A 22,026-nucleotide genomic window follows, 5' to 3' on the forward strand; every position below is an offset into this window, starting at 1 on the left:
TAGAGGCCATTTTAATAGAACAGTAAGAAATAATGTTTCTAATAGAATTATGTTTGTCACTAGTTCAAATAACATCAAGTGTGAGCTACTTTGTTCCTGAAAAATGCACACTGAAAAATTGAGTGATTATTATTTTAGGGTTTTGTTACGATGTGGAGGGTTCTTACACAAGTGCAAACTAAAATTCCTTTTGTTGTCTGTTAGGTTTCTTATGATAATCAGAAAGCTTTTTGATGCAGCTAACAAGAGCTTCCTTAGCAAGATTCATTGCGTGTAATTTCCACTTTTTTTAAACCATCAAAATTAAGTACTTAGTATGTATAAGGTATAAAATATAATAAGTATCTTAAGTACATTTTTTCATTTTATTCTCATAACATTTTTAGTAGGCACTCTTTTCCCATTTTATAAAGAAACTAAGGTTCAGAGAGGTCTCTGTGTGATGGAACTGATATTCATATTCAACTTATTTGCCTTTAAGTCACTACTCTTCCTACTACAGCCAAATGCCCCGCAACTCCCCATGAAATAAAGATGAGTGATCTTAAAAGACATTCATCCTTCTTGGCCGCAAAGAAATAAAGTCAAAGATGGTCTGAAATGCAGCTCATGGCAGTAACAGAGGCACGTGTAGGATCAGTGTTAATGCACAGACTTTGGACTCAAAGTCATGTGGATTTAATTCTCTTGTCTACCACCTAAAAGCTGTGTTTCCTCAGATGTGTTACTAAATCTTCCTGAGGCTCAATTATTAATCTGGAAAATACAAATAATAATATCTATTTCAGAAGGTTAAGAAGATGAAGCAAAGTAATGCCTAAATAGTTCTTAGCAGAAAGTAGATTCTTAATAAAAGTATAAGTTCTCTTGAAGTGCCTGGGTGGCTCAGTCGGTTGAGAGTCCGTCTTCTGCTCAGGTCATGATCTTGCGGTACGTGGGTTTGAGCCCCTCATTGGGCTGTGTGCTGACAGCTCAGAGCCTGGAGCCTGTTTCAGATTCTGTGTTTCCCTCTCTCTCTCTGCCCGTCCCCTGCTTGTGCTCTGTCTCTCTTGGTCTCAAAAATAGATAAACATTAAAAAAATTTTTTTAAATGTATAAGCTTTCTTAATAGTAGCTGTTGTAGTCCCATGCAATGGTATTTCCTTGATTTCCAGGGCCCCAGCTGCCATCCGTGAAATAATATTTGATGCCGAGCTCTCTTCTGAATTCTGGATCCATATATCTTGCCAGCTACTTGGCATTTGCATTTGAATGTCCACAGGCATCTCATACTCCATTATGCATCAAACTGAACTGAGTGAATGATACACGTCACCCTTTTTCTGACCCTGCTAATATCGACAGTCTTTCCTATAGATGATGATGATGATGATGATGATGATGACGATGATGAGTGTGTATAAAATCCATACCACAACCAACTCGAATCTCAGGTCACTGAGTTCTGTGGAACACACTGTCTAAATTTCTGCTGACATCTTGGTCCTAGTCACCTTCGCATCCGTAATAGAATACTTCGATCACACTTATTTCTGCCTGTCCTCACCAACCAGCTCTCTGCAATATAACCAGAAGGAGCTTCCTGCCCCTTGGAGGGCCTCAGTGAAATTAGCTTTAAATCCCTTCCCATGTCCCATGAAAGCTCAAATTACCTTGGGATTTTTGTCACTTTCCAGGAGGTTTGCCTTCTCACTTCCTCCTCCCTCAGGCGCCAAGTTCCACAAATAGGGCTTCTGTGTCCTAACACATGGATGGGAAACTCAGCCTTCTCTGCAAATTCCACAAATGACCCACTCACACGAAGCATCTGCGGGTATGGCAGATATTATTAAAGGTTGGGACTTGGGAAGATGGATATGTGTTTACTATACAAAATGCTAACTTCAAGTGGAACATTAGGCATTTCCAGTTTTAAAAGTGCTCTTTGACCTCCTCCATCTGGATATTTCCACTGACTGATTTCCCTTCCCTATGCCAGCATCACACCATCCTGCTGGCTCTCCTCTCTGTTTTTTCTAGTCCCTTCCCTCTTACCTCGCTCTCTTACTTTCTGGAATAAAGCCATTCTTTTCTTTGTAACTTGAAGCTTTCCTTGTAACTTGTTTGACCCTTTTTATTTTTGTTTCTGTTTGTTTGCCTAGATGCCTGTGCTCACATCTGTAGAGTGTTCCCTTCCATCCCAGGTGGTTCATTCGTTACCAAGTAGTTTTCTATTAAAAGTCCCCCCAATAGAAATTTGAGAACCAGCGGTTAACATAATATATTCTTCTATTACAGATGCAAATCCAGTCATTTCACGCTCCTAATAACCTATAAGTGGCTTCCCATTGCCTTTAGCATAAGGCTCAACATTTTTTAGAGATCCTATTCTTTCTCCAGCTCCTCATCAGGTCAACTCTGACTTAAGGCCTGTACTTACCTGTGTGAACTCTTCTTCCAAATTAGATCCTCCTGCTAGGTCTTTCATCATTATGCACTTCTCAACACTTGTAATTATTCATTTACTTAAAATAGTGTATTTCTTCTCTTTTGCTGTAGACTCCAAAGACCATTGCGACAATGACCAGATTTCTTTTCTCAATCATTGTATCCTTAGCACCACGCATACAGCAAGCACTCAATTTTCAAAAACTACATGAAGGTAAACATCGAGCCAGAAGCGTGTATGTAAAGCAATGTACTTCATCTCCCTTAACTTCTGAGCTTGAATTTATCTGGCACGGACGGATCAGTCTTCTAAAAAAAACCATAAAACCCCAATGACGGCAGAGGGCACAGGAAACTATATGCTTTGAAGGTCTGGCAGTTTTGCTGCTGAGGATGTTAACAACTCACGGGCATGAAAGGTCAGTGCTCACAAAAGGTCATGAAGGTCACATCTAAATATGCTGTGAACTACATGTTTAGTAACGAGACTGCACTCTTTGTTAGCTATCATCAGGATTTAATTAACTGGTGTCACAGTTGGAGAGACACTTCATGCCTGTGGGGAAATTTGACTGAACTCATCCATTCTAAAATAAATGATTAGCACCATCATCTTCCACATTATCTTTCAATAAGTGGGACAGCTACATTTTTCAGAAGCATCTTTCTTAGGTAACACTCTTTTAAAACTATGAATACTGGTAAGGATAGAAAGGAGGTTTGAGGAATAATAAATTCAGGCAAAATTACGTTTTTTGAGTGCTTCGTTTTATGAAAGTAACACTTGTTTCCCAGATAGAATTAACCTGCCAGGAACCCCTATTTTTTGTGAAAACATTTAACCAGAAGAATGTTGCCTATTTTTAGGAGTGGCCTGATCATTGAACTGTTGAGAACAAATGTATTTTGTGGCTTCCTGGACTGTGGACCCACCTCCTCCTGAGTCAATCATCAGCCAGGCACAGCTTCACAACTGTTCCCATGGTAACCTTTAGTCAACTAGGGCAGCTCAGGCTTATACGCAGGCATAAGAGAAAAAGAAATACTGGCTGCTCTTGTTCATGATGCCACAAAAAGGGGTAATACTGATTGCTGGATGAATAGCCTGAAAGGCAGAAGAGCTGCTGAACCATGTATAAATCATGGTGTTAGTGTCCTAAGAAGATACAACTTCTAAAATTTACACGTTCCAAAGAAAATCAGTGTGAAAATGCAGATCAGAAATTTCGTAGTAACAATTAGTTGTGTTTGGAGAATCTACTAAGTAGTAGGTGTTGGGTTAAATAATGCACACATATAGTCTTGTTTGCTTTTCTTCAAAAGCCCAGTCATTCTAGTATTACCACCATCTGCCCAAAGCAACTGAGGTTCAAAGAGTCAAAATGTGAAGGTATCACTTAAGTGGGACTTGAACCCGGGTTTGCCTGTCTCCAGAATTTCTTTTTCTCTCTCAAAGTTGCCTCTTTTGTGACACCGGCCTTTTGGAGTATCTATGAAGCATAATCTAGAGGAATAAGTCATGGTCTGTGCTGAGGGAGTTCACCACCAATTAAATACAGATATGAAAAGTAGTGTTTGGGAAATAATTCTGGCTCCAGGATCTTACAATCTGGGGACTGTAGTGTTATAGAGTCATAAAATTTGCAGTTAAAGAATTGCCTTGAGGTGCCTGGGTGGCTCAGTCAGTTAAGCAACTGACTCTTGATTTCAGCTCAGGTCATGATCCCAGGGTTGTGGAATCGAGTCCTGCATCAGGCTCGGCCCTGAGTGTGGAGCCTGCCTGAGACTCTCTCTCTCTCTCCCTCTCTCTCTCTCTCTGCCCCTCCCCCACTCACTCAACACTCACTCTCACTCTCTCTCTCAAAACAAATAAACTTAAAAAAGAACAAAAGAAAAGAATTGCCTTGAGTGCCAGCTCCTCCCCATTATAACAGAGTAGCCTGGAGAAACCATTTAATTTCTTTGCACCACAGTGTTTTTATCTGTGAAGTGAGATGATGATTTCACGAGACGGGTTGAGGATTAAATGAGAAAATGTGTTTGAAAGTGCTTTATAAAATATAAAATGTGATATATGGTTGTTATTGTTTTCCTAAATATCACATTGAATTTTGGCACATCTCTGCAGCATAACATAATTCTTCCAACTTAAAAATGCCAGATTAAGTTCTTTCCTTAGGCATGTTTCGTTTAATCTCCAAAATTAAGAGTTCTGTACAGCTTCCACCACAAGTCCGTATTGGGAATCAGGAAATCATTACTGCATTCATATGTATATAATAAAATGCCATTTGAGGTGCTCAGTGAGTTAAGCGTCCAACTCTTGATTTCAACCCAGGCCACGATCTCACGGTTTGGGAGATCGAGCTCCACATCAGCACAGGAGCCAGCTTGGGATTCTCTCTCTTCCTCTCTCTCTGCCCCTCCCCCATCGTGTGTTCAAGCTCTCTTTCTCTGAAAAATAAATAAAAATAAAATGCCAGTTAACACACACATACATGGTAACTTGATAAGGAAATGCCATTTGTATTTATTTTAAATGAATGCATAGGGGGTAACGGAATTCTGTTACCATTCTGCACTCTGGTTGGGCAGAGCAAAGAGTATGATCGGAAGCTGCCGGTCCAAAGATAAGGTGTTTGATCAAGGAAATGGCAATGCAACAAGTTCGGGTGTAATGAGCTGTCAGCCTCTGGGCTGACACTGACCTTCAAATGTGTTTTCTTTGGCCAGCATAGTTTTATTTTGTTATAATTGTGCATTTTAAGGACGCTTTTAGGTAATGTGTGCACCCTCCCGTTTGCTATTTCATCCATCAATCCTGTTCTACTAGACCGCTTCTCACATTTATATCACCTGCCTGACGTGTGAGTGTGGACCCCTTTGCCAAAAAAGAGGCAAAAGAGATGAGGACTGTGCATTATGAAATCATAAAAACAGAAGTGAAGGTATCTAGGCATGTAAAATATGGAGGTTGAACTGTCACGAATGTGGACTCGGGCATGGAGGGAGAGCTGACATGTTCCACCTGAAAACATACATTTAGGTCACATACAAAGAAATCTGGTATTACACAGAAGATTGTAAATACCAGCAACTTGCTGGAGGAGCTTCACAGCAGTTTCTGGCGGCACATACCAAGCACATAGCTGTGTAAGTTAGTGTTCTTTACTGTGATTTCATCATCATCCTTACCATCATCACCATCGCTATGCTTGGTCAGACGCAGTGCTCGTGAGGACAAAGGCACATACTACCTGTCTTCCTCTTTACTCCTAAATAGAGTGAATCCCCAGCATCCTGCACCATTCCTGATATATGCTTGCTGCTCAAGACACATCTGAAGGTTTCACAAATAATGGAAAATTAGTGGGAGGCCATCCCTAGCCTTTGAGATCAACATCCAAATTCTGTTCTGATGATTTCCGACAGAGTGCTGTGCATAATTCTGAGAAAGTGTCAGGAGGAGCTCGGTCCTGTCAGGACAGCTCTGGGACTTTGATCTTCCTGAAGGAACCAAAAGGAAAGAAGATGTTGCTGGAAAAGTTTTCCTGCAGCTGCACAGGAGGCTAAGCGGATGAATTACATAGCGTCTGCAGAGAAGTATGGCCGTAAATGCTATATGAGCACCGGGCACCATTGATATTACTATTTTAAAGAATTGAGCATCCCATTACTTCTTATGTGGTAACCTTAGCACAGCAGAATATTCTAATTGTTCCTCCTAAAATGCCCTCTCATAAGTCTAATCATTGATTGGGGTACCAGTGGAGCATTGATAATATTCTGGATGCAGGTCACACAGGCAGATTTGGTGTAGGCAGCATTTTCTTAGACTTTCATCGGGTCTTCCCTGAATGGTTGTAACAGCCTCCTTAACAGTCCACTGGCCTTAGGTGGTCCTACTCGGGCAATTCCTAACTATACTGGCCCATGTTCCTAATTATATTGACCTTTCTAAACTGTGACCTAATCATGTCACTTTTCTACATTAAAACAGTCCACGATTTCTTTTGGCCCAAGAAATACTCAAATTCACATCTTGAATTGGGCTATCTACCCTCCCCTCTGAAGGTCCTACTATGATCCAAACACCACAGAGGACTGTGGAGTCTTTTCTTCCCATTTCTCTAGATGACTCTCTGACCTTTGTTTCCCTGGTAAACTCCTGAGCCTCTTTCAAGCATCACTTCCACCTTAAAACCTTCCCCTCACGCCCATCGCAGAAGCCGAATTAATTGCTTTCTTCTCTACATGGCGATAGCACTGAACAATTCTCTTGTATTGACCAGGACTGTAAGTTTTGGAAGTTCAGCTTAACTGACGTAAGCCATAAACTGGAATTTATTCACTCAGGTCACCAAACTGCCCAGGGGCGGGGCCATAGAACGTCTGAAACCAGGGCCTCAGACCGTATCAGGGATTCTCCCCCAATTCTTTCTTCGTGACAGAAATTATAGATACTGACTTCTCCAGATTTACATCCATACATACTTGGCACCAGAGGGGAAAAAAGCTCCTTCCCATTAATTCCAGTCATAAAATTTCAGAGAAAGCATTGGCTGACTTGGTCCACATGAGCTTCCCTATGGCTCTCTCCGTGAAGGGAGGACTGGGCAATATGATTCACCCAGACTGAGTCAAGGTACTGACCTGGGAGTAGGGCACTATTAGCAACCCCCATTGGACCCCTTATTGGCTTTATCGTGGGAAAGAAACAGTGCTCCAAAATAAGGAGGTGCAATCTAAGAAGGGATTCCAGCCAGGCAGAAAAAACAGGCATCAACCAGACAGGCTTTCAAAGTCTGTAACTAAACTAGCAGTACTCACATAGTGTTAAAATTATGCATTCGAGTGAGCCTTTCTCACTAGAGTCCAAGCTCCAGGAGTTCAAGTGCCCCTCAGAGCCTGTCGCCAACACCCAGCAGGATATCTGATACCAAGTGGGAGCTCAGCTAATGTTTGTTTGTTGTTGAATTGACAAAATGGATAGCTCTCCAATATTCTGTAAATATAACATCAAGTGAACACGATTACAGAGTCCCAAAGAGTTTTGAAGTTAGTTAAATGGATGTTTATAGAACCTCTATAGTTTAACGGTCATTGAGGGATTCAGCACTTAACTAAAACACCAGAACCTTTGAAGTACAACCAATATTTATTGAGTTCATTCTATTAGCATTTTTATAAAAGCCATTTAATTCTTACTAAAATCCCATGAGTTACAGGAATCACCCCTGTTTTACAGATTAAGAAGATGAAGTTAAGAGATCTTGGTTCCCTGTGTTCTCAGATAATAGGCTGTAGCAAAGGAATAGAAACTCAAACCTCTGATTCCAAGTCTATTGGTGTGTTCTTAAGCAGATTATTTAACCTCTCTGAGTAAAATAGGGAAAATGACACTTATTTCTAAAGATTGTTGTAATGAAAAAAAAACAAAAAACATAAAATGCCAAGTGCAAAGCCTGATCCAGATTAGGGGATCAGTACATAACAGTTGCTGTGTTTATCAGAGATGTTCCTAAGACGTCTGACTCCAACATCTCTGAGGCCAGTTCTCTTCCTTGTCCCACATTCTAAGCACTCATCCTGCATTTTCCTGCTCTTTAGTGCTGCCCGCTCTGTCTCCAGTAGCTTCTGTTTCCTGGGACTGACCATTGAACAGGTCATAGGCTCCTGGGCTCCCCCTTCCTTACTGAGGCCAAGCACCCAGGCTCCCTTTGCTGCCTCAAGCAACTTACCTCTAGTTCGTGAAAGAGAAATACCAGGATATGTAAGGATGTGTGGATCCTAAACCTTGTTCTGACATCAATTAGCTGTGTGACATTTGCACCGCTGTTCTCTCAAGTGTGAAATGAGGGTGTTGGAGCGGAGAAATTTCTGTATTAAATTTTATTATGCAAAGGAAATTTCAGTAAAAATATTTTCATTGCAGAGTCAAGCAATACTATTACTCGGTTTCAAAAAAAAAAGTTTTAAATATTTCTCTATCCACCAAATAAATCCATGTTGGCCTTGCCTAAGTTTATCCATTTCTATTACTTGTAAGTCTTCCTTCTTGCTGTACCCAGCAAGGATTACATGTCTGTAGCATACATTCAGTATTTTCTCCTGAATATAGGTTCCAGGAAAAGCTGAAGCAAAGAGGACAGAGAAGAAATAGCATGATGACATTTCTTTAGGCTCACTGCCTAGACTCACTTGGCCTGCTGCCTTATTCTCATTAGTCCCACTGACTGAATCTGATTAGCCTACCCTGATTTATTTTTGGCAACCTGGGAGCACATGGGCCAATACTTATTTTCATGGCTGATACAATCATGCCCAAAGCTGTCATTAGATTTTGGAAGATTAGTCTCTTTCCCTGGAAGATTGCACTGTCTGTGAAGCATCATGACCCATTAGATGTATGTTTCTTAAACACTTTACAAAATTGAGTCTATTTATCCCTCTTTTCATTACCTCAAAAACTTTGTTATTGGCTACTACAACGTAGAGCAGGGGTCCTGGGTAGCTCAGTTGGTTACGTTTCTGACTCTTGATTTTGGCTCAGATCAAGATCTCGCGATTATGAGATATGATGGCGCCCCGAGTTGGGTTCCGCACTGGGCGTGGAGCCTGCTTAGAATTCTCTCTCTCCCTCTCTGTCTCTGCCCTTCTGATGCTCATGCCACCCCCCCCCCCACTGCTGTCTGTCTCTGTCTCTCAAAAATAAATAAATAAAACATAGAGCAAAAAACTCTTGTCATTATGAACCTGATGTTTGTAAACGTAACCGTTTTCTGAGTTGGTGAACCAGTATTTATAACCAATAATTAATAAAAGCCAGAGTTCAGTGTTACTGGATATTCAATGCTTGGTTTAGCGTCACAGTTCCGTCTGGATCACTGGCAATATGAATGGGTCCCATTTTCTATATGTTTATTATGTTTACCAAAAGAACACGATTTTAGAAATCTGCCCATGTGTCTGAGGATGAGAGACAGTATGGATAAAAGTACATTTTAAACATCAGTCCGTACTGACTGTTCTATATTAGAGAGACCTGCCTACGACTGACCGGATCACAAAGCACCTAGCATATGCCAGGCAGTGGTCCTAGAACTCCAGATGCAGCTAGCAATGAGACACAGCCCCTGGCCCTAGAGGATTTGGGGTCTAGTATGGTTATAATATCATAAACACAATTAAATCTACTAAATGTTAACATAGAATTAAACTTCTGTCAATGGCCAGATATTCCTTACAAATACTAGGACCTGTAAACACTAGATTTCTAAAAAATCCAAATAATAAGAAAAAACACTTTTAGGTACACTTTAACCTCGTTTAGGGAGCTGATATATGTATTGTATGCATGATTTGGCTACTGACAATGTGTGAGGTACCATTAGGTTAATTCTCAGAGGCAAATGTCCACGTATAATTAATGCGATCAGCAATGCTTTCATTCATTTAACAGAGACTTACCAGTTGTGTATGTGTGTCAGACTCAGGAAAAGAAATCAAGAGGAGAAGATAAATAAATATGTGGAACAACAATGGAACTCAATTTTGGTACTTGTGTGATAAGTGCTTAAGAGCCCAAACTAGATGTGTGGCCTGGGGCAAGTGACTTCATCCTTTTGAGCCTCAGTTTCCTTAACTACAAACTGAGATTGAAAAGTAATACCTATGTCATGAGGTCGTTTTGAATATTAAATGAGATGATCACGTTTATAGACTACATAGCTTCATATCTGGATCCATGTAAGTCCTAAACAAGTATTAGCAGTTTTTGTGTCCCACTTTCACAGAAGAGAAATCTGAGGTTCAGAGCAGTGAAATAACTTCCTTGGACCCCACAGACCCAGAAGATAAATTAAAAACAAGGCAGCAGTGGGGCTCCAGGGTAGCTCAGTCGGTTAAGCATCCAACTCTTTTTTTTTTAAATTTTTTTTTTAATGTTTATTTATTTTTGAGACAGAGAGAGACACAGCATGAATGGGGGAGGGGCAGAGAGAGAGGGAGACACAGAATCGGAAGCAGGCTCCAGGCTCTGAGCCATCAGCCCAGAGCCCGACGCGGGGCTCGAACTCACGGACCGTGAGATCGTGACCTGAGCTGAAGTTGGATGCTCAACTGACTGAGCCACCCAGGGGCCCCAAACATCCAACTCTTGATCTCAGCTCGGGTCATGATCTCACAGTTCCTGGGATGGAGCCCCACATTGGGCTCTGCAATGACAGCACGGAGCCCACGTGGGATTCTCTCTCTCCCTCTCTGTCTCTGCCTTTCCCTCATTTGTGCACGCGCGTGTGTGCACATGCATGTGCTCTCTCTCAAAATAAATAAACTTAAAAAAATAAAACAATTAAAAAATAAAAATGGAGCAGCACTGATATAAAGTATATGAGTCTTGTTTGATATCAGAGAGCAGAAGGACTGAATCTGCTTGTGCAGTACGGGAAAGAATCAGGAAGGAATATTTAAACCAAGTACACAATGACTTTTCAAATGCTGTCCATAAACATTTATCTAGAGACTTGGAGCAGTTTTCATTCCCCTAACCGCTGCCGTTCCCACAGATCCCAGTGATCCTCAGTCTGGTTCCTTCTTCAAAGAGCATTTTAGCTTTTCTTATTAAAGATTGGCTAACCTTTAATGAGGAGGATTATCACAGGATTCTCAGTCCTGACTTTATTTTCAGAACTGACAGGTGAAAAGTGAGAGAGGAAATAACTGCCTTACAACATGCTTTTAGAATTTTCCTGGGACTACCACGGCATTACTCCTTCCAATGTAAAATAGAGTGCTTCAAACCATACAGTTTCTCCAGAATAGCTGAAACCAAGGACTTCTCTGGAAGTTCAGTGCCAAGATGATTTTCATTCATTCATTCTTTACTCATTTCCACGATTTTTTAGTTGTGTTTATTACACGACACAATCCATGAACTGGAAAGCAGCTTTTCAATGGAGAAGAATCAAAAGCGAAAGCCTGAGAAGATCATTAGTCATAAGAGGGTTAAATCTCTCTCTTCCTGCTTTTCCCTGAACGCTAAAATACCTGTGTGATGCTTATCACAAATACTAGTTTTGGAAAAATGATCTCAGCATAATTTTATTGCCAATAATCTCAATTTGACCTTCATGTCCTTTTTTTTTTTCTCTTCTCTCAAACAGAATGCCACAACATTCCGCGTAACGGTTCAAGATGATAATAGCATCGTTGTCTCTTTAGAAGCTTCAGATGTCACGAGTCCATCATCTGTGTATGTCGTGAAGATAACGGGGGAATCAAAAAATTACTTCTTCGAATTTGAGGAATTCAACGGCACTTTGCCTCCTCCTGTTACCTTTAAGGCTAATTATCATGGCCTTTATTACATAATCACTCTGGTAGTGGTAAATGGAAATGTGGTTACCAAGCCATCCAGATCAATCACTGTGTTAACAAGTAAGCATCATTTGTAATATCATCCTCTGGTGTTTCTTTTTGGGGTATATTTTCTTGGGGCTCTCACTGAAAGGAAGGCAGCCCAGAATGGCAAGATCAATCGCCTTGAAGTCAGGTGAGGTAAATTCAAAGTTCTGCTTTATATTAAGAGTACAGCTGCTTGCCAGCATTTGATAATGTTTAACTGTTCCCTTTTATTTTTAAAAACTCTGCTTTAAACTCAGTGAAATAGTATGCTTTGAGACGGAATGACAATTTTAGATTCATGATTGGGCCATGTAGTTTTTTGCTATATAACTTAATAGTATGATCATAACTAAACTATTTCTTTCCAGAACACATATTCTCATATTAAGTTTTGAGACAATGAATTTATACTCGTATTTCACCTGCTCAAAATTAATTATACATTTTTAGCTGAGAGAGAGAGAGAGAGAGAGAGAGAAAAGATATCATTATTTATCAGTTTCTATTCTTGACCTCACCCTCAAAATAGCCTTGGCTTCCACTGCCCAAGAAAAACACCAAGAAAAACAAATCATTGGCATTTTAACCTTCAGTAGCCCATGTCTTAAAGTAAAGAAGTGATGCTGATATTAGGAATTTTTAGGAGTGATTTTAACTATATGTGATTTTCACTTTACTGTCTGGAACTTTAGTATCTAATCTCAAAGTAAGATAAAGCTCTACTGAATATGTTGAGGTATATGTTGAAAGAAAAACTGTTATCTATAAGATGGTAGAATTTATCACTATAGCAATTTAATGGCTCAGTGGAGTTCTTTTTGCTTATTGTTCTTTAGTGCAGATTTTCCAGTGGCTGCGATTTTTTAAATGTCAGCTACATGCAATCATTTTCGCCACAATTAAGGAAAAGAACATCGTGATATTTTTCTCTTGGGATGAAAGGAAAGAGAAACATCAGGAAGCAAGAACTCAGAATCAAGCTAGGAGACATATTTTTAATATGTCTGTCAAAAATTAATTAAAGTTTCCCTTGGCAGAGTCTCAGAATCAATATTGAATCCTAAAAATTAGGAATGGAATGGCACACACCCAAGACCTTCAAGGTTTATAGATATAATGAACAAATCTACGACCTACTAGAATTAAAGGAAGAACTTGCCTGTTCTTTAAAATACTGTTTTAAACAAGCTGCAGAAAAAAGGTGAATTGAGAGTTAATAGGTATGGCAACAGATCTAAGTATACAATGGCTATAATACAATTTCTTGAAATCAGAAGTCCTGCATTATTCATCTTCACAATCTCATAAGCACCTAGCATGAATTTTATACTTAATACGTGAACAATAAATATTAATTCAATTTAGTTGAGCAAGTAATGGGAGAAAGAGCAGAGGAAAAAAAAAGACTAAGACAAAGCAAAATAAAAGTGTTGCTGACCTAACATTCATGAACATGCATTCAGCCACTCAAGATCAGACAAAGCTCTAGCAGTCAGCCCTTGAGCTAACGGTTCGTAAAGACATTTGATAAGTAAGTAAATGATAAGTAGGTACATGGTAAGAGATTTCTATAATATCTCATTGATATTTTAGCATGTGCAATGAGTTCTATTCAAAATATATCTTTATTTTCCTTTGTGATTCCTTTTCCGACATGTGGGCTTGGAAGTGTGTTGAATATTCAAAAGTTTGACATTTTTCAGAAACGTTTTTATTAATCTCTAGGTAAATGCTGTTGTGATCAAAAGGCATACTCTATATGATTTCAATTACTTGAAAATTGTTTCAGTTCATTTTATGGTCGCAAATATGGTCTATCTTGGGATGTATTCTGTACCCACTTGTTGGGTGAAGTTTTGATACATCTCAGGTCAAGTTGGTTGCTCAAGCCTTCTCTACCCATACTACTTTTCTGTCTACTTGTTCTAATAATGATGGATAGTGGTGTGTGAAAGTCTCCAATTATATCTGTGGATTTGTCTGTTTCTCCTTGCACTTCTTTTAGTTTATGCTCTGCATAATTTGAACTCTGCATGAAGTTTGACTTTATATCTTTAAACTTTTAAGATTACCATGTCTTCGTTTTTTATAATCAGGTATCATTTGACATATAAAGTTACATTAGTTTCAAGTGTATGACGTAATGATTTGATATTTGCATATACTGCAAGATCATCACAGCAAGTCCAGTTACTATTGTCACCATTGAGTCTCAAATTTTGTTTCTTGCAATAGAACTTTTTTTTTTTTTCAACGTTTTTTATTTTTTTTTATTTTCGGGACAGAGAGAGACGGAGCATGAACGGGGGAGGGCAGAGAGAGAGGGAGACACAGAATCGGAAGCAGGCTCCAGGCTCCGAGCCATCAGCCCAGAGCCCGACGCGGGGCTCGAACTCACGGACCGCGAGATCGTGACCTGGCTGAAGTCGGACGCTTAACCGACTGCGCCACCCAGGCGCCCCTTGCAATAGAACTTTTAAGATTCACTCTCTTGACAACTTTCAAACATGCAGTACAATATTATTGACTATAGTCACTACATTATACATTACATCCCATAACTTATTTATTCTATAACTGGAAGTTTGTACCTTTTGATCCCCTTCACAAATTTTGCCCACCCCACCATCATTCCGTTCTCTGCATCTGTGAGTTTTGCCTTGTTTTGTTTGTTTTTTAGATTTTCATATACACGGGATTCTACAGTATCTGTCTTCCTCCGTCTAACTTATTTCACTTCGCAGAAATGAAGGTGGTGGAAATATTCTATATCTGCATTGTCCAGTACAGTAGCCACTAATTTTGAATTTTATTTAATTTTGATTCATTCTGAGTCTGATTAAAATAGCCACAGGTGGCTAATAACTATTCTTTTGGACAGAGCAGTTCTAAACTGTCATTGGAAACACACTCAGCCCTTATGAATTCATTAAGATCTTAGTTGCTGTCTTCTTTCCTGCTTTAATGGGGCCCTTCCTCTTCCTGCCATGCTCTGCTACAGGTGAGAAAGTCCCTCCTGTCTGCAGGGGGCTTGCCACTACTGAGTATTTAGTTCATTCGATCGCCTGGCAACCTCACTTCCCTGACAGGTTCAAGAAAAGTTATGATCTCATGGATTATTTTGCTTTTTCTTCTTGTTGGGGGTTGAGTGTGACATTGACTTGTAGCTTTCTACATCCTAAGTGGAAGAGGAAATTTGCATTGATTTCTAAAGAGCAAAAAATTAATGATAGCTTCTTATCTCTCATCTTCTCATTTTTAAAGACTCAGTTACATCCCCCCAGATTTTAAAAGGGATAATAGGTTCAGAATATAAGAACTGGGAATTAAGGCACAAATATCTTTGTGACCCTAGACATGAGGTGACATTAGGTGACATTTGGTTTCAGCTTCCTCCTTTAAAAAAAAAGTGGGAATTAAAGTACATGATGACTAAGATTAGTTTTGAGCTCTAAAATTACCATTATTTGTCAGTTAATGATGTGTTTTTTGCCATCTTTATTTTTATAACAGGCAGTTCTTTTTAAAGTTTAGGAAACATGCATAGTATCTGCTCAAGGAGTTGACACATTGTTTTTGAGAATAAAAGGGTATATTTGTTGCAGTCATTTGTTGTGTGTTAGATGCTTGTCTTGATGAAATAAGCAATGACAAAGCAACTGGCCTTGGGGCAGTCCCTTGCTATTTGTCTATAGCTGTTCTGAGTCTGATGCTCTTAGAGAAAGCTGAGAAACATGGCAAAAAAAAAATCAGCACAAAGAAGTCAGTTGGCCATTTCAAAGGAATTTTACAACCCTTAGGCTCTGACATCTGATTAATATTTAATTGATTGAGAACCTTCAGTATATTATCTGCACTTTAGAGAGAAGTTGCTTCTCAATAGATACATTAATACATGAAAACAATTGCTTAGAAATTGGGGAAATGTTATTTATATCCCCCTGTCTCATGGGTTAGTAAAATCTGAGACAGAGTAGTTGTAAACACTGCCAAACACTTTAGAGACACTCTTCAAATATCATATTTATAATATATTCTACAAATATAAACATATATCCATACATTATACAAATATAATGTATTATAAATAAAAATAATGCATGAGTTTTTATTTTATTTATTGTGCACATTCTGTATGTCACGTCTTATGTTCTAGAAAAATAAAGATAAATAAATACCCACACTGAAAGATGGTATACTATGGTGTAAAAAACAGACAAACCATTACAAAAATATAAATGCTGTAAGAGATTTATGTGAGAGAGACTGCCCAGCTCTCCTAAGAAACATTGGGAAGGCACCTTAGAAGAAAAATGTATTGAAAATTTAAGGAAAATTTGCTAAATGAGTAAAGAATGTAAAACATTACAACAGAGTCAAAGGGAAGCATATTTGCAAAGAGTGGAGGCTTGCATAGCATGACCCACTTGTAAATTACAAGGAGTTATGATGGCAAGCATCCATGGTTCCAGAAAATGTTAGGAAAAGAGGCTAGAAAACTTGAGAAGAACCTTGACTACCTTACAAAGGAGTGTAGACTTCCTGTAAGAGATGAGGAATGGTGACAGATACAAAGACATGACATAGTAATATCTCATTGGGGAAAGCTCCTTATTATACCAGAGTGGTAAGTCATAGAATCCTGAATCGTGCGTTGGAATGGGCAAATTGTCAAGCAGGTAATTTGAGTAGTGGTTCAAAGTATGAACTTTAAAGCAAGTAAAGAAATCTAGAAACCATATGTGTAGCATTAGATAGGTTGTTATTTTCTTGAAATCTTAGTTTCTAAGTCTGTAATCTGTCCCAGTGGTTGGGGTTTCTGTAGAGACTTAGATAATAATTATTTTGGGTTTTTTTTTGTTGTTGCAGTTATTCAACTCTGTTGTTGCAGCACAAAAGGAGCCATAGGCAGTATGGAAGCAACCAAGCATGGTTGTGTTCCAGCAAAACTTTATTTAAGGACACCAAAATTTTAATTTCATATAATTTTGATGTGTCATGAAAAACTATTCTTCTGTTAATTTTTTCAACTATTTAAAAATGTAAAGGCCATTCCTACCTCACAAGTCATATAAAGACAAGTGGCAGGCCAGATTTGTCTTGGGGGCCGTACGTTTGCTGATTTGGGAGAGGGTGCTGTAAAACAACGTCAATATTTTGTAATGCGAGAAATGTTAAAATAAACTCCTTAACAAAATGTGTAGCACTTAATATAAGATCAATAAATACAAACAATACCAATGTAATTAAATAGAAAATTACTCAAGGGGTTGGAAGCAAAAGAGAGTCAACACAGAGTAGGCAGGTCAGAGGCAGTGAGGTAGAAGTAACTGGTTTAAGGCAGAGATTCTGACAAAAGTGAGAGCACCAGGTAGCCTGCAGGCTTAAAGATTTTGAGCAGAAACAAGTAGAAAAAATTAAGGTGAGATTTGAGGCAGGGAGAATAATTTGGAAAGCTGTTGAAATATTCTGGGAAAGAAACAGTGAAGACTTGAACTAAGCTTATGGGTGTGATGGGAGCCATGACTCTTGGACCACAGGAGGCTGCTGCCGCCAGCTCACGTCAGTAGCCTGCTTGAATAGAGCTGAGATGTCAGGTTAGGTTCCAAATCACCATCTAAATGTTTATTTTTGAGGCAGGGGGGAGGGACAGAGAGAGAGGGAAACAGAGGATCAGAGCCCGACACGGGGCTCAAACTGATGAACCATGAGATCACGACTTGAGCCAAAGCCAGACACTTAACCAACTGAGCTGCCCAGGTGTCCCTCCAGATCACCGTCTAAACATAAGTTAGGAACTCTGGCCTGGGACCTGGGAACAGTCTTTTGTTTTTTCTCCATCAGAAGTGAGGGTCTAGTCACAGGTTTCTTTCCCTCAAGAGAAATGTGTTAGAACAGGTAGATTCTTAGATTGATCACATCAAAAGCAAGGATACTGGTCACTGACCCAACAGCTCTTTTAGTTTTAATCCATCAAAACAGAGCAATCTCAGAAAGAAGCACCTCTCAGCACTTAGCAGTTACCCATAAGCACAGGGCTAATTCCATTTTCTTGAAAATAGTATTCGCCCCACATTTGTTTTGTTTCTTCATCATCTATCTAAGCTAGTCACCTACAGAACCTTAAGAAACTTCTTATTCATGATTGTCATGAATGATTCAAAGGTAATTAAGGAACACAAAACAGTCTTCAATTTAAACATCAGATTTTATTATGGGGACACCTAATGAGAAAAAATAATCATATTAAATGTCATTAAAATTTTTTTGATTAAAAGAAAAAATGGGCATTTAATGTTAGGATTTCTAGCGAAAATAATGCAGTAAATACATGCTTGTGATGCACTCTTTACTCCTACCACAAAGCAAAAAGAAAACCGTAAGTACATCGGTAGCCTCAAAAATAAGTTAGTTGTCTCTAAGAATAACACAACAGAAACTCCAAGCAAGGAGGTGCACTGAAGCCCTGGGGCCTCTGTGCTCTATATTTGAAAGAAGACAGCCCTGATCTTGGGCCCCAGTAGAATATGGATTGAAATTCTTCATACTAGATGGGCACTGAGCTAGGCTTTCTGCTTGGAGCAGAGATGCTTTCTGCCTGTGATACAATTATAGATGGAGGCCTTGAGATGCAAGGAACACACACAGTCAGTTTTACTATCAAGGACCAAGCTAGTTACCCTCTAATTTGGAATGAATTTGTGATAGCCACTCTATCTCCCGCAATATCAAGAAGTTCAGGTAACATCGTATGCCCTGTTTCTAGACTAGGGGATGTGGTGAGCTGAAAGAAAGCTATGGCTAAACTGCCTCAACAGCAGGAAACAAGAAATGGGACAAAAAGAAAACAAAAAATTAGCCTAGGGCCTGCATTTCAAAACACACGAAGAAATGTCTGCTAAAAAAGATCAAAACAACAACTCTAACATTGCAAATTATATTTTATATAGCAATCTGACAACAAATGTACAGTATGCGATGATGTTCAAAGAAATAAATATAAGAATTGCATCAATTTAAAGGGATTAAAAAATTATGAAGCAAAGATTGGCAGAAATTAAGCAAAAACATCAAAAAAGCATAAAATAAATGTTTTAGAAATTAAAAATACACTTATTTAATTTAATATTTAATTGGTTAGATGAGACAATTATCTGAATGCATCAAATTTAAATTTAATTGAAAAACTTCAGTAGACGGGATAAATTCTATACTGATAACAGTTAAATAGCTAGTAAACTGAAAGATAATACTGTGTGATTGCTTTATAATTATAATTGCCTTACAATTCTCAGGTAGGAAGATGGGAGAGGATCTAAGAGGTTAATAGTTCAAGAAAAAGAGAATGGAGGAAATGATGGGCACAATATTTCAAGAGTTGATTATGAAAACTTCCAAGACTTGAAGAGTGACATCAATCTGTAGATGGACAAAGCATTCCAAATACCTGGTAGCGTAATTCAAAAATAAGACAACACCTAAATATGTGATGGTGAAACCGCAGATTACCAAGAATAAATAAAAAGCTTAGAACCTACCAAAGGAAAACCAGTATCATATCTACAAAGGAAAAATGACAGAAGTTTTCTCTTGCACCGTAATTGATTAAAGAAACAATGGAGCAATAGCTTCAAAGTAGTGAGAGGAAATCTTGTAATTTTATGCCCAGCTAAACTACATCAAGAATGAAGATAAGGAATTTGGCCAGAATACAAAGTCTAGGAGAATTTAACACTTAGACTCTAACTTAAATAACTATTAAGTGATGTGTTTTAACAAGGAAGATAAATCTAGAAGGAAGGCACAGGACACACACACAAGAAAACAAACCAAAAAAAAAAAAACCTGTGGGAATGTGGAATACAACAAAAGTTGTATTACAAATTAGCAGAAGAATATGGAAAAAGAATCCATGAAACAGGCAAAAGAACCAATTTTACAAAAAGAAAGGCTGAATGACTAACATTAGAAAAGATAATTAACCTCTTTCATGAATTAAAAGAAACAAACTTTCACATGGCAAATTTCATGTGGCAAAAATTAAAAAGGCTGATATGAGCAAGTGCTGGATAAGAATATGGAAAAAGAGGGACTATCATACACTGCTTATTGAAATGCAAATTGACAGAAAGTTAGAACACATTTTTACAATAGCTCATACAATTGAAGATGTGCATACCATACTATCCAGGATTTCCAGCTTCCAGAAACATGTCCCAAGATTATTGCAGCATTATTTGCAAAAGTGAATGACTGAAAGCAATCTAACAAAATAACAGATAAACAGTATAGTGTGTATAATTCTGAAGTGAACACTAAAATAAACTTCCTAGAAATACTCGAATCAAGGTGGACAAATCTCAAAAGCAGTGATAAGTAATAGAAGTAAGCTTCAGAATGCTTCATATAATATGAGACCGTTAACATACTTTAAAACACGTAAAATAACATTTCACATGGATGTCGTACACATATAAATATAAAAATAAAAACACATCAGAAGATAACCACCAGATTCAGAGTAATAATTGACTTCTGGCCATTGTGGGAAGGCAAATAGGATCTGAGTAAGTTATATGAGGGAGTTACAAATATATTTTGTAATGTTGAACTTCTGGAACAATAAAAAGATTGAGGACAAAAAAGTTATAAACAAGCAAAAGTAATAAATGATACACATATTCTAACAATTCTATATCTTTATCTAGTCCAGCCTGGTCCCCAAGGCAAGAAATGGAAATGTAAAGAGGAAAGAATATTGAATTAGATCAGAATTTAACTTTGCCATCACTGAAAAACACATAATAACAGCTCTGGTTTATAGCACACCCCTTAACTGCAAAAAAGAAAAAGAATGAGGGAAGGAACTGGAGAGACAGTAAAACATTTTTAGAGAATGCATTTGAGTGCTATTGAAAATAGTAATTCTTGGATTGAATTTGCCTCTGTAATGCCTGGGCTTGCAGTTTAGAATTTATAGCTGACCTGGGTCACTTAGGTTGAAGCTCAGAGAACTATAAGAAGCGAACATGCAAATAGGCATTTTTAAAATTCGTTTAGTTGAAATTTAAGTAACTTGCAGCAGAAAAAAAAAAATATCACAAAATAAAATACCCATGCTGTAATCCTCATCTATCTCTTGAATTTCAAAGTTGGGCTGTGGCTTTGATGTGCATACTCCATGCCACAGGGAATGAAAGATTGGGTGGGTCTCTCACTTTTCCATAGACAGAACCCTGGTGAGGGTGGGAAACAGGACTCCAGGCCTGGAAGAGTCCGTGCTCAGTGGCTGCTTTTTGTTGTTAGCTTTCATTTTGGTTCTCTTAGATCCAGAGGCAGTAGGTGGATTTGGTAGACTCCCTGGGTTAGTAAAGGGACTGGGTTGAAAGAAAGACCTTCAAATAGTTCAAAACTTCTTTGGGATTAATCAAAGAGCAATACTCAAGAGTCTTCAGGGGTTGGTTGGTGGGTTTGCTAACATGACAAAGTGAATTCACTCTGTAATTGTTACCTTTAAGCAGGAAGACTCAGGACACATCAAAGATAAAATAGAAACATTTTAACCAGAGAACATAGCATGTAGTCTATAGGGACATGATCACAATATATACCCTAATCTGAAGGCCCTTCCTGACTTTTTGATAGTTTGGCTTGGTTTTTTAAGAAAATTCCAGGAAAAATCAAAGCTTTAACATGTTGCTTCAATCCTTCCTGGATCTCTTTAATCAAAAGCAAAAGCTAAAATAGATTATGATCCTGGAGGGCAAAATGAAAAATATTTTTTTCATTGGTTGAGACAAAGTAGATTGAAACAAGGTAGGTACTTGATAATTGTGGAATAAGTTAAATTAAATTTTGATGTCCTATGGTATCAAAATTGAAAATTTAAAAGTGTAAAATTTAAAGTAAGGATATTGCTTCCCTTTGGACTATAGATGATTTCCAAAAATTGCTAATGACAACACTGTGAATCAAATTTATTTTTTTCTGTAATACAATAGTTGACTCCAAACTAAGTTATTTAAAAGATTTTCTCGAATAAAATGAATTCAAGTAAAACTTATCCAACAGCACCATAAGAGGGGTGCAGGAGTTCAATTATTTTACAAGATTTTTGCTGAAGAATGGGTTATGGAGGAGATGCACACATACATTAAATTGCAGTTTTAAAAAATGAGTATTTAAAAAGTTTGT

At 38.2% G+C, this 22,026-nt stretch overlaps 1 protein-coding gene across 1 annotated transcript in view; it reads left to right on the plus strand.

Annotated features, from left to right (window-relative positions):
* The first annotated feature begins 1,301 nt into the window (after positions 1–1,301).
* PTPRO (protein tyrosine phosphatase receptor type O) overlaps positions 1,302–22,026 on the plus strand; it is a 113,625-nt gene continuing 92,900 nt past the window's right edge. Inside the window, exons 1-2 of the mRNA XM_032593773.1 lie at positions 1,302–1,397; positions 11,592–11,865. Coding sequence (XP_032449664.1) covers positions 1,302–1,397; positions 11,592–11,865 — 370 coding nt within the window. The remainder of the gene's footprint in view (positions 1,398–11,591; positions 11,866–22,026) is intronic.

The sequence above is a fragment of the Lynx canadensis genome, chromosome B4 (genome assembly GCF_007474595.2).
Source record: "Lynx canadensis isolate LIC74 chromosome B4, mLynCan4.pri.v2, whole genome shotgun sequence".
NCBI classification, from domain to species: Eukaryota; Metazoa; Chordata; class Mammalia; order Carnivora; family Felidae; genus Lynx; species Lynx canadensis.